This window comes from Cheilinus undulatus, linkage group 12 (assembly GCF_018320785.1).
Source record: "Cheilinus undulatus linkage group 12, ASM1832078v1, whole genome shotgun sequence".
Taxonomy (NCBI): Eukaryota; Metazoa; Chordata; class Actinopteri; order Labriformes; family Labridae; genus Cheilinus; species Cheilinus undulatus.
This window is the reverse complement of record NC_054876.1, coordinates 30,176,531-30,190,121: the sequence shown is the minus strand read 5'-3', so window position 1 is coordinate 30,190,121 and position 13,591 is coordinate 30,176,531. Positions and strand designations below refer to the sequence as shown.

The window sequence follows — 13,591 nt, the reverse complement described above, 5'->3', positions numbered from 1 at the left end:
TTTATGTCTCTTTGTCAGCAGTGAGGTTCTCCTCGGTCTCCTGCCATAGCATTTCATCTCATTCAGATGACGACGTATGGTCCGAGCAGACACTTTTGCACCCTGAGTCTGCAGGACAGCCTAAATTTGTGTGGAATTTGACTGAGGATGTTTATCCACTATTCCAACTATCCTGCATTGCATTCTTTCGTCAATTTTTCTCTTCCGTCCACGTCCAGGGAGATTAGCCACAGTTCCATTGGTTATAAAGTTCTTGATTATATTATGCACAGTGGACAAAGGAATTTCAAGATCTCTGGAGATGGTCTTGTAACCTTGAGATTGTCCATATTTTTCCACAATTTTGCTTCTTAAGTTCTCAGACAATTCTCGGCTCCTCTTTCTCTTCTCCATACTTGGTGCAACACACACAGGCACACAACACAAAGGTTGAGTCAACTTTTATACATTCTACCTGGCTTCAGGTGTGATTTCTATATTGCCAGCACCTGTTACTACCACAGGTGAGTTTAAATGAGCATCACATGCTTATGAGAAAAGGATTCACCCACAGTTTTAAAAGGGTACCAATAATTTTGTTTGGCCCATTTTTGAGTTTTGTGTAAAATAATGTCAATTTTGTCTTTTTTCTTCTGTTTTTTGTGTGTTTTTCCAATGCACATAAAGGAAATAAACGTGTATACCAAAAACATTTGTAATTTTGCAACCATTTCTGGGAGAAATGGTGTATTTTCTGGAAAAATTTCAGGGGTGCCAATGCTTCGTCCATGACCGTAAGAGAAAATAGTATGATGTAATACATAATAAATTTACACAGACTTTTAGAATCAAAATATCAGCTCTGCCCTAACAACTTCCATCCAATGACAGCAGCTTTAGTTTAAATGCATTAAAATTAGAATAAAAGCCCTACAGAACATAGCAAGTGTGTGACTGTTTGGATTAGCAGTGACTTAATTCACAGCATAGTGGTTGGCAACAAGCACTAGTTCTAAATGTGAAATTCATATTTAATTCATAACATCTACTCTAGTAAAAAAATCAATGCAATTTATTTATGAAAAATGGCATACATCCAATGACTATTTCTGCATCAATACAAACTAGATTGTAACATCTTTGGTGGAAAAGAGTCTGAAGTGCAAGTCAAAGTGGTTGAAAAAAAATTAGGAATATTTATAAGAGAATTTTTAACCTCAAAGAGATTTCAGTGCCTGTTGTGCTCAGTGCTATGGTTCATTTTTGTCACTTTCCGCAGAAAAAAAAAAAGAAAGAAAAACCAAAATAAGACACTCAAAATAGTTAAATCTTCAATCCCTTTGCTATCTCCCTCCACCCTTCTCTTCACATCACACATACTTAAAAACAGAGCAGAAAGTAAGAATACATGTGAATGAGAGAAAGTATTCCCCTTTCTGGTCTGCTCAACCAGAATAGTGGCAAAGATGAGTTTAGGGGAAAAAAGGGCGAGGAATGATAGTACAGACAGCTCCATTACCTCCTCACAATAGGGATCATCCACATTCATCCACCAGCCACTTCCCCCAACCCAGGAGTCAGGGAGCGAGGGACAAGATTACACCGCAGGGGTTAGTGAGATGGATGTTCTTAGAGAAGATCAGGAAAGGAGAGATAAAGAAAGCCACTAAGAGTGACAAAGAAAGTGTCATTAAGCAACAGATGGGACATTTTTGTTCTGTGTTCATCCCAATCTGAGAAGGTGCTCTCACCCAAAATCTGACATGGCTTATCCTCTCAATATTTGGAAACATGGTCGAGAAGGGATAAGGAGGAATTTGGAAAAGTAGTCATGAAATGAGCCCTGTGAAACATGGAGAGGTGAGCGGTTTTAAACTGGAAGCTTAACACCTCCCACAAGACAAAATCGTGTTCTAATTTAAGCCAAAAAAAGACTGAAAAACCCACAAGACTCTGCTTTGCACCTTGAAAAGATTCATTTAGCCTTGAAGAGGATAATTATGGAGATGCTTGCTGGTATAAGAGGATTTAGTTTATCATTAAATAAAAAACTTAGAGAGTAGATTTTGAATTCGTTTTTTTTTTTTTTATTTCTTTCCTTGTAGTGATTCTAGATTCATCCAGCATGCCAGACACTCGAACCACAGCCTTCACTTTCACACATAGGGACACTAACCTCGATAACAAGCTGGCAGAGGTGATTCCCACAATGTGACAAGTGAGTGATAATGAAAAATGGCCAATTAAAACTCAAAATGTCACGATAGCTCTAATAAGCAAAAGTGTGCAGGCTCCCCAGTCACTCAGGCACATGGATCTCCATCACCGGGGGTAAAGGAGAGTGGGAGCAGAGCAGTAATACACAGGATGTGATGAGGCTCCACAGTAGGGCCCCAAACTCATCAGACCCCCACAGGACACTGTACAGTGAGACCTATGTTACAGTCCAGAAGAGCACCTGAAGTACGATCACAGACTCGTTAATTCTCCCTCATCATTTCTCTCCCTTTGCTTCACCATAAAGATGAGCAGCCTCCCCTCATTATCCTCCTCCACCGCTCTCCTGTTCCTCCACCCAGCTGTGTGATAGATCGCAAAGTCATTCATGACCTTGCAGGTGGAAGCCACACCCTCCATCCTCCACTTCTTCAACAGTTCGATGTGTGTGTGTGAGCTAAACAAGCATTGTCTGTGTGTGTCCATAGAGTTCATCAGCAAGTTACCACATAGAAAAACATTTCCACTGTTGTTTTCTTCTTTGGACCGGCACAGTTGTCATTGTTAGCTAACTTGCTGTAGCCTTCAGGCACAAACTGACTCACTGCAGCATTATGGCGGCTAATCTTCCCCAAAATAACCCCCAGCATCATCTCGCAGAGGCCAGAAAAACACTTGCTAAGGACAAAGCGAATGTGCATCCTCTTATCTCAGACTATACTGTGCTCAGTTTGAGGGGCTTTCACAAACACTTTACTTCTCTTTGTTGCAGCGTTAGCCTAAGGCTAATGTTCATGCTAATGTCCTCTTCATAAAGACAGCACAGTTTCTGCTCTGAAATTAATATAAAGTTCAGTAAAAATACAACTTATATTACATGTAGAGCTAGTGAGATTAACAGAAAAGGAGGACAAAACTCTCTGGGTAACTGATAATCAATTAACTGTTTTGCCTTCAAATGTGACAAAAAAATTCAAATCTTTAGGTTTCAGTCAAATACTGAATGTTTAGATGGACAGAGCAACATCCACCTGGGAGTGAAGCCAAAACACTGCTGACTATCTGCTGTATTGGTTATAAACCCCGCCTCCTCAAAGACAACAGATGGGCCTTGGTCAAAATATTACCAAAAAAAACATGTCCAACTAAATTTTTGTCAAGCCCACAGTCATTAGTTTTAGTCATTGTCATAATTTGTTATGTTCCTATGTGTATAACTTCCCATTCAACATACAAAATATTATTGCTTTGAGCCAACTAGTCTAAAGTCAAGTAAATGCATTCTGTAAACCAACTTGGAGTGTCTGACTGTGATTGTGGGCCTGAAATTATAAAGAATGTTAATTAGTTCAACAAATAATATTGGTGCTGACGACAAATGGATTTGACTAAAACAGTTTAGCTGGCTTATTGCACACATACCAAGTCACAATGATTTTGTTGAAATTTGCCCTTTTTGAGTGGTTTAACGTTTTTACTTGATGCAAAAAAGATGGGATGCCATGTCATTATGACTGACAGTACTGTTGACAATTGTAGCCACTTACAGTGCTCTTAACCTGATAGAAAAGTAAAAGAGAGAAGGCAAGACAGAATAAAACAAATACATTGAGTAAGATTTAGGCTTTGGTTAGTAGAGGGATGACATCAATTCTGCAGTTCTCCACAGGCTGGCACTCTTTTAAATCTGCTCCAAATTATCCCATCATTGTAATACACTAGTGCCTATCGTGAGGGTTATTTTGGCTTCACCTTTGTGTAATGTCAAGCAACTGAGGCATACTGTCCATATTAACTCACAGTCAATGGTGTCAGTATCTACAGCTAGGACAGGCACATTTATCTCAATCGTTGTTGTTGCTCTGCTTGTTTTCTCACTTCATGCATCTGCATGTTTTCTTTCTCTGCATCCGTTCCTCTCCTCTGGCATCTGCCTCTTCTGTCTTTCTTCACAGCTTAAAGAGATGGCTGTCAACATGAGTTTATTTCCACTCAAAGTTTCTTGAGATACATTTGGTCATGAATTGATGCTATATAAACAAAGAATGATTGACAGATTAACTTTATTGATTGGACAGACCAAGACAATGTACATTAATAAAAAAAAACATAAGTAAGACTGATGAAAGATTAATATAAAGAAAACTATAAGTTGGAGCAGCAATTACACTGTTCTGTGACAATATTGTGAGACTTAATTTAGTAATAAAAGTTACATTTATACATAATAAACACACGGCAGCCACAAGGTATCTCTTTACTATTTCATCATCTACTACTGGATGAGATTTCCAGTGAAATCAGCAAAAAAGACAATGCTGACCAGACAAAAAAAAACAAGATGAAGGCCACTTCTGCTTCAACACAAAGAGAGACAAAGTAAGAAAAAATCTCATAGTAGCACAAAAATCAAAGAACACAGAAGCAAAAATACTACAAAGAGCCACCTTCCTATTTGCATAACAGCTATTTGAGAGTTCCCACTACTTTTAGTTACTAGAGCTAGTATCAGCCTTTCCCTTGACCATGGTTTAAATAGTAAATGACATAAAGGCGATAACAGAGTAAAACCTTTAACCATGTGTTCTGCTACACCATGACCAGAGCTAAAGGTGTTATTAATATCCTTCAAACAAAAAGAATACACAAAAGACTGCTCTTGTGGTGTCATTAAGTTGATCATTTTCTTAACAGTAAGGCCAAAATGTATCTTACACAAGTCTATGAGAGTGATGTTTGCTATAAGAGTCATTGGCCAGGCTGTGTGGGGCCACAATGACGCATTGTTATTCCTCTGCATGGCCAAGCAAGCAGATTACAGTGCTGCAGGCCAACACTTAGCCTCTGCCCTGAGTGTGCCACAGGGCAAACCCCAAGAACAGTTCAATTAAACTGACTCTTTTCTACTGGCATTTTAAAAACCACCACAGGGCAAAACAGCATGCTGCACAATATGTTTGAAAATGGGTGGCCTGGTCCTTTAAAAATCAGTGAGGTATAAATCTGCTCAGCAAAATCAATACACTTCAGGAAGAGACAGAGGGTCACGCTGCACTGAGCAAATATCAAAACATAGAAATACTTGATTTTCAAGCAATCCTCATTTTTTCTCTTTATTCCCCACCTTTGTGGTCATTTTTACCTGGGAAAAAAGAGGAACATCGATGAGTTGCTATCATGTCACAGCTGATGCCAACCTTTCAACATTTGGGAGTGTTCATTTAGCTACATATTATCATCTTTTGTACATTCCAGCCCAGTTTATTGCATTCTCTTTGGCTCTAATAGCCTAAAACTTGGTATACTAATTGTGGAGATTGTGGACATGAATAATGAGGACTTTTAACATAGATATGAAGTGTGATGACTTAAGTGACTCCAGTGTGAAATGACACCAACAGAAGATGCCAAATCCCAACAAAGAGGCAAGCAAAGGTGAAAATGAAAAGCGAAGAACCAGTGTGTCACCAAGCTTCTTCTATGCTTCACAACCGTACTGTTTTGATCCCAAAAAAGCAGCATTACAACAGGATAAAGCGGTCTAAAAATAAGCAAAGCTGGTGCTGAACTGAGGCAAGAGTGACAGCACTGTCTGAATTCGAAATATACCTCTCCATACTTCAAATGAAGAATTGATACGACAGTACAGTTCAGATGGATAAATCACATGTCAAACCTCCTTCTGTCAACAAATATTCCTCCTCACCCTCTTGTTCCCCCAATATCCAACATCACAGCATGTCAAATCAAAAAACCACTGCCTGGGGTAGAGAACGCATCCACTGGATACAATCTGAGGTATCATTTTAGAGAGAAGTTTTTGACTGAGAGGAAAAAAGCATGATTGTTCATATCAGATCCTTCACAGAGATGGTAAACCGGGACCCATCACTACACCATAAAGTATGATTTCAGCTGCAAGATAGCAGGCCAGACAAGGCCTTAGCAATTTGAAGACTTCAAACAATTTAATGCTTTTACCCTCACTAGCAAGAACTAGAATTCCCAGACTGATTATCAATGTTTTTGCTAATCCAGGCTTGCAATGGTGGTCAAACGTTGTGTCTAAGCTGTAATGCAGCCTCCCACCACTAGCAGGGGTTTAAAGTATGGCTGATGGTTACTGTGTAAAAGTCACAATGCTCTCAGTGGACGGCTGATATCTTATAGCAGTCTTATGTTTGCAAAGGAAGAAAACAACAAACAAAAACAATTATGGATTGATTATGGATAACAATTATGGATGTATCAAGAGGAGGACAATGTGGAGCGACTCTCCTTCAGATAGCACTTAAGGTATGCATGTGATAACGTAAATAACATAAAACAATATGTACCCATTAGTTCGAAGGGGCAAATGCTGTCCTATTGGACAGACTGTTGGACAGGATTTGCGTAGGGCTGACAGCTTCCATTCGATTGGTCGAGTGTTTGGTCGCTTTTGTCCGACTAAGATCACCCTGGTCAGCGAGCCCCCCCCTCCATGTGCTGACCAGGTGGCAGAAGCGGTGGTGCACAGTTTACTGCTATAGAGAGATGTGCTGCTGAGGACAGAGGAGCAATGCACACAAAGTGATGCAGAGTGGGATATTTTCTGATATTTTTACAGCAGTAACACTCAGGAACAACGCATCTTCAACTCGTCACAAAGTTGCAGGCTGTTTGTATTGAAGTGACGCTGCTGAGTGTCTCTGCTATGCCCTCACTCACAGCATCAACTCCTATGGTCAGTTTTTTCACCTGTCAGCAAATAGGCTGCGTGGTATCATCTTTTATAATCTCCTTAAAGTGTTTATGTTAGCGTTAACTTCTCTTACAGACAGACAGAAAGCAGAGGAGATAACATACAATGTCTGCTGGCCATAAAGTCCTGACCAGCAAACTTTTTCCCTCTCACCTTCGTAAATAAACGTTGCATGCTGTCTGCTTTATGCTCGTAAATGACATGGAGCAGGCTGGATCAAGTGATCCTGTTATTATTTACCATTAGAAATGAATAAAAAACAATGATATGAGGTTATTTTGTAGGCTACATTAGTTTGAAGAGTTACCGCGCTGGGATCACGGAGATCATATGATCAAAGGCAGGTGCGCACTGATCGTCTTTCAATTAATTCTTTTTTTAGTATGATGTGATAAGCTTAAAAAATGTATTAATGCTTCAAAAGGCTTGTTATGTTCATTTTAGGATCATTCTCACTACCAAACAGGTGTAGTAAGGAAAATGTATGGATTAAACTGGTCCTCAACAAGGTGATTTTTATTTTTTTATTTTTTTATTTTATTCATTTATTTATTTATTTTTACCTGAATGACCAATCGACTGGTCGATGCCTGGGTGCAATTTTGGTCGACCAGGTTTTCTTCTGGTTGACTACAGGCCTAGATTTGTGTCATTTACCTCAGGTCCTGCTGTCAAACTACACGACGATGTAAGAAAATTTCTGACATTCTAGTCTTGTTGAATCGTGTTTTTGGGGCGTCTTGGATGCGTTGTTAATTATGTTAAACTACAAGTACATATGTCATTCCTGAGTATATGAACTTTAACTCATAGTTTTTGACCTTTGACCCCCACGTGCACAGGCGGCCCAGGTTTGAATTACTCCATGTCTCTCCCCCGCTCTCGTCCCTGTTTCCGACTCTATCCACTGTCCTCCTCTATCAAACAGAGGCGCAAAAATGCCCAAAAAATAAATCTTAAAAAAAAAAAAGAAAAAACAGAATAATCTAATAATCTATAGCCAACTAAAGCTACATTACAGCTTTTTCCTCACATAAACAATACTTGAGCCAGCCACCCAGGTATATTTACACCCACAGAAGTATTTGCAGATTTCATTTGTTTTAGATTATGTCCCTCCAGTAAATGCACTGTTTAAGGAGCAATGTCTCCTAAAGCTTCTTGTGCCATAGTTTTAACACCTTCTTGTAGCTGCTTGCATTAATATCCAACATTCCTGCACCCAAGAGCTTCTTAAATGAAGCCCTGCTAATGAAGAGGAGAGACACACAAAAAGTAAACGTACAAAAGAAGGGAGGGTGGGATGACCCTCTTTGCCACCCTCCCACCCATGGATCGTACCACACTGTGAGAAATACAGATTTAACTGTATGATCAAACTGGTCACTGTGATCAGCCTCCATACAATGAAATATTCACATAATGGGTGAGAAACTATTGCTTCATTGCATTTTTTTAATTTACTGCAGTATATTCAGACTTTTTGCACTGTGTTTAATGGGAAAGGTCATTCTGAGTTTCCAATAAAATTGTTATTTTTGGGCATCCCAATAATTACCCTCACAAATTTAGTTGTCCTGATGTTTGTACTAATAATTAAGCTGAAAACGGAGATATCTTGAGTAATTTACAACTAAAAACGGCAACAATTAGAGCAACAACTCTGATCTCCAAACTCTAAAATATTTCTTTCTAATTTCTTGTTCCATTTATCATCTCATAAACCCCTCAGATTGATCAAAGTCTGGTCTACACCACAAGCTTCATGTTAACAAAAAGAAAAAAGGGCACAACAGAATTAATCACAAAAGAAGCTTAACAATTATAGCTGCCTCCATTATGGAATCTGAATATGTGATGTGGTTAACATGCAACAGCCCCACCTTCACCAAATCTCAGCCAAATAAGAAATTAAGGAGCAGTGTTTCAAACATGCTCTCAGCTAGGGGTGCTCCTAGCTGAGCGCATGCTCCGAAGGATTTACAAAGTCACATCTGATTGGTCAGATTTTGCCTTGAGTCAACTGTTCTTTCTTCTGTGGTTCTCATTTGCAATACACCAGCTAAAACACATAACTAAAAAAATGTCTTGAAGTAATTTGTTCTATGACAGAACTTGATTGATATCTTCTCTTACTCACGAAGTCTGCATTATGGGGACCTTATAAGATATATGCCAATTAACAATACAGAATGCTAATGTGAGTCTACAGGCTAATACTTGTTTTAAGTGTTAGGCTATGTTACCTGTGTCTCTTTTGAATTAACAGGTGAATATTCAACTATTCAGGGCTCTCTACCACAATCAAACATGAAATGAAGGAATATTCTTTGAAAAACTGGTAGCACATGTTCTATCAGCTGAGATCCTGAGACTTTAAGCAAGGAGGATCACTGTCACAGGCCTGGTGACTCATGCATATATCTCTGCATATTCACCATATATGTCTGCATTTCTCAGTTACTTCGGTGCCACTTTGCTTGTTGTAAGTAAAACCAAGCTATCAAAATAATAGCTAGTGGTAGTGGATGGAGAGAAGCACCGACAAAAGCAGAGTGTGAGAGAGATAGAGAGCACTGCTGTGGCAGAAGTCCGGAAGTGGAAAGCAACAGCAGGTGGTCGAGCGTCTGGAGGCAGGCAGTCAAAGAGCAGTGTTGCCTTGACAACTGTGATGCCTTGTTGATGATAATAGCGGCACACCTCGCTGCCAGCAGCACAGATACACAATATAGGTGTATATGCATGCGCTCAGATATGCTGTCTGTATGTTTAAAACACGTTAGATGCTTCAACAATGCTGCAAAAGTGATGCTACTTTGTTTTTGTTTGTCACACTATCAGCATTAGTTCAGCTAGCTATCTGGTCCTTGTTGATTCGTATTGTTTTCGCTCTCTTCTTTTTTTCTCCTTCTTTCTAGAGACACCACAGTTCATCATTCACCAAATGCAAGCCCCATACCATATACCATCGAGAGCATATCTGATCAAGCTGACAAGCCATCTGTTCACCCGAGCTGCAGTGGGTATGTGATCAATACGGCCATGGTGGACAGACAAATGTGGCCGCTGTGGTCTCCCACATTGACTGGAATAATGGATCAGCTTTTAGGTCACAGTGGACTCATTGTACCAGCAGCATGACCGCTGAGGTTCCTGCCTCCACACCTCTTTGTTTCAACTCTTTTAATTAAGGAGCTGGGCAACAGAATTCCCTAACAGGCTTAGCTATTGGCAGCCTTGCAACCAGAACTGATTGTTCAATTCAGGATTTAGCAAGTAAAAGCTTTGTATGGCTAACACATACTGCTTTAATTTGTCAGGGTGTTTGGCCTTTGTGTGTTAATGTGTCAGAGCAGCATCCACAAACAGAGAGTGGGGGTCTGAATGCAGGTATTTATGTAAAAACAGAGTACATTTCAGCTGGACACTCTGATAAGCTTCCACTGAGTCCTTTCCTCTTCCGCTGCATCAGCTGGTGATTTCTGAGCACATAGCCACTGCAGCATCCTACCACCTCATCCTCCTCCTCCTCCTCCACGCTCTCTCTTCTCCTCCCCCACCCTCCCTCCCTCTCCTCCTCCTCCTCTTCTCCACCTGCTTTTAAATGCATGGCGTTGCCCTGCCAGGCCGGTCTATGCAGGCAGCATCGCTCCCCTCAGCCCCTCCAGAGTGAAGGAGGAGGAGGCTGTGGAGCAGGATGGATGGTTATCAGCCTGTGCAGCCAAAGAGGAGGGGGGATGTTGGAAAGGCGAAGGAGACAAGGTCGGAGTGAGCCAGCAAATGCAACCCCTGTTCTTCCCTGTAGAACCAATAATCGATTAGGAGATGAGAGGCGACCTGAATCGGGACGGCTCACTATGGTCTGACTGAGAAGAAAATGGTTTAGTCCGACTGTAGGCTGTCCTGCTCCAAGCATCCAGGGAGTAAATAGGCCACTGGCTGCATGAAGCCCTAGAATAAATCTACATTTAGAGAGCTTTGCTCTAAAATCAGGTTATCTATCTTCATTAGTCCAGATCTTTCTTATACTGATGATCAGATTCCCCCCCTTTCATGGCACATCTCATGCAGCACACGCCATCGCCTGATGCATAGAGGAGGGAAAACAGGCTGGCAGCATCCCTCACACACACACTCACACGTCCCATATTTCTCCAAATGCATGAGTCCTCCAGACCCACGTCTGCTGTACATTTTGCTCATCTGTTTCGTAACGGTAAACACCAGTCATGTCACCCCCCCTCCCCTCCCCAGCTGGATTAAATCCTCGGATGTGTTGGGTAGGCCCAGCATCACCGACACAACCTTCGGTATGAGGGTTAAAGATGGTCGGATGGGAGGGAGGTCATTTATGTGATCCATAATTAAAATAACCACAGTAATATAAGTCACTAGGCTAACTGTTTCACCGGCTTTCTATACATCCCCCCTTAGCGCACAGGATGCAGGGCCCTGCCTCCAACAATAGGCCTATGCATAATTTTGAGCCATTCTCATACAGACAAATATGTCGATGAGCAGCACAATGCTAATCGGCCTCTGTCCGTGGTCGACTCATTCTATAAATGCGTGCATTCCTGCAGGATTTCTCTTTTGGTAAAATGAAGGAATCCAGGCTGTGTCTCGGTGTTTGTTGTGCGCAACATTGTGGTTTATCGGCGTTAGTACCGAGCTGCCTATGCATCACTTCAGGGTACATATCGGGGTCAGGAGAATAGCGTGCATACAATTTCCCCATATCTACTAGCATACAGTTAAACTGCAATCGTTCTCTCCTTGTTAAACCGCAAACGGGTCATTTAGTCAACAATGGCTGGTGATTAAAGCCTCTATGCCTTGGTGGGGTCACATGCTTCATTCAGCTCCTCTAAGGTTTACAATAATTCAGCCTCAGCCTATTTATTACCCAACATGCAGCCTCGTGTGTGCTCATTTTATCCACAGAAAATAAAAGCCCACATCCATCCATCCAACGAACAAACAAATGACATCATCCACTGAAAGCCACACAACCATGGGAGTGAAGCATCGTAAATAAAACATAGCGGCTTTAAGGGCTCTGTGATTTTATGGCTGCCTTTCTGTGTTTTCTTCATCCTAAAGAAACTCACCAGGTTCAGTACAGTCTCCACGATGTCCCTGTTGCTAACCTCCCCGACCTGGATCAGGCCCACCAACACAGCGAATTTCATCTGGATATTCCGTATCGGGACGGCGGGGTTGATCACCCCGGCCGGGAGGACCATTGAGCCGGCTGCAGACACCATCCTTTCCCCGGTGGCGCCGGAGCCAGCGCCCGCGGTAACCTGCTGCGGCGTCGGCGCCTGCTGCACGGAGGAGCCCTGCGGGGGATGGGAGTCTGTGTCCGTGAGCGAAGAAGCAGAGCCCGGTGGTGCTGAAACCGGCTTCTCGCTCGACATTTCCCCTCGGAAACAGGGAGGAGAGGAGCGGTCGCCGCTGTCTCTCACACCTGCTCTACAAGCTGCGTCTTCTGCCGCACAAAACCATCCACTGCGTAGGAAAAACGAGCGAAAACAGCGTTGATAAAATCCTGAAAATTCGCCCTATCCTCCTGAAAATGTGTAGGGATTCATAAGGTTGGCAAAAAGGGATGGAGCCTTGACAGAATGGTAGCCTACGCTTCTCTCTCTCTCCTCTCTTTCTGCCTCTCTCTCTCATTGGCAGGTTGCAGTCAGTGCGGTCGTGGAGGGTAGAACGCCATGTTGACGCCCCCTGTCTGCGGCAGCGCGCTCTAGCCACGCATGCGCGCTTAAGGGACTTTCTGGTAGGGTGCTGAAGTGGAAAAACATGGAGCCATCCATGCATGGCTTTACACAGAGCACAGCAGCACCTGAATAACTGGGTGTTTGTCTTTGTTTTGGGGTGTTTTTTTTTTACTATTTCATGGCTGTAGAAATAAAAATGTGTTCACTGAAGAGAAGCTGACATTATAACTAATTTAGAAAAAGTAGACTGCAGTATTACTGGGGCTACTGTGCGTGCAGATGAGTAAAGTTAGAGTAGTTTAAGCAGTCTGACTTCCAGACGGAGCCTGTTTATATATTCAGAATCCATCTATCTGTCCCACTTATCACTGTACCTTGTTTAACTCAGGTACTGTTGTTTCCTCATTAAGCATCACACAAGCGCTCTCATGACACCTGTCTCCTCACCCATCTTTTCTTGTCAGCCATGATTAGGCTTTCTATTTCTCCCCCTCAAGTCCTCTCCTCTATTCTCTTTTCCTGCTGTCATTTTCACTTCTCCATAAACCCTTTTACCTCACCCTCTTACCTCACCAGTATTCCATTTTCATCCTAATGTCCTCTGTTTTATAAAGCACTATTCCTATTTCTTATATATGAGTACATGTCACTAAAAAAGTGGATAGTTTAGAGGTATAAGTCTTACATGTGGCTGTCATAAATGTGAGCCTGAATTATGCTACAACTGATCATATTCACCTGGCAGACATTTTCCCCTGAGATCACATTGTGAAAAGCTGAAGGGCAATAAAAATATGTAATAATTTGTTGCTATGTATAAAAACATACATGTAGATCATATAAAATTGCAATGATTTAATCACTTTGTCACTGAAAAGACAACTATGAATAAAATATGGGTAGAACAACATGACTTATCCAAGTG

General features: G+C 41.5%; 1 protein-coding gene across 9 annotated transcripts in view; it reads right to left on the bottom strand.

The window, feature by feature from the left end:
• nbeaa (neurobeachin a) overlaps positions 1 to 12,600 on the bottom strand; it is a 164,433-nt gene extending 151,833 nt beyond the window's left edge. For all 9 annotated transcript variants that reach the window (XM_041801758.1, XM_041801759.1, XM_041801760.1 and 6 more), the window contains exon 1: positions 12,052 to 12,600. In XM_041801758.1, the coding sequence (XP_041657692.1) occupies positions 12,052 to 12,360 (309 nt within the window). In that variant the 5' untranslated portion in view covers positions 12,361 to 12,600. The remainder of the gene's footprint in view (positions 1 to 12,051) is intronic.
• Between the last annotated feature and the right edge of the window lie 991 nt (positions 12,601 to 13,591).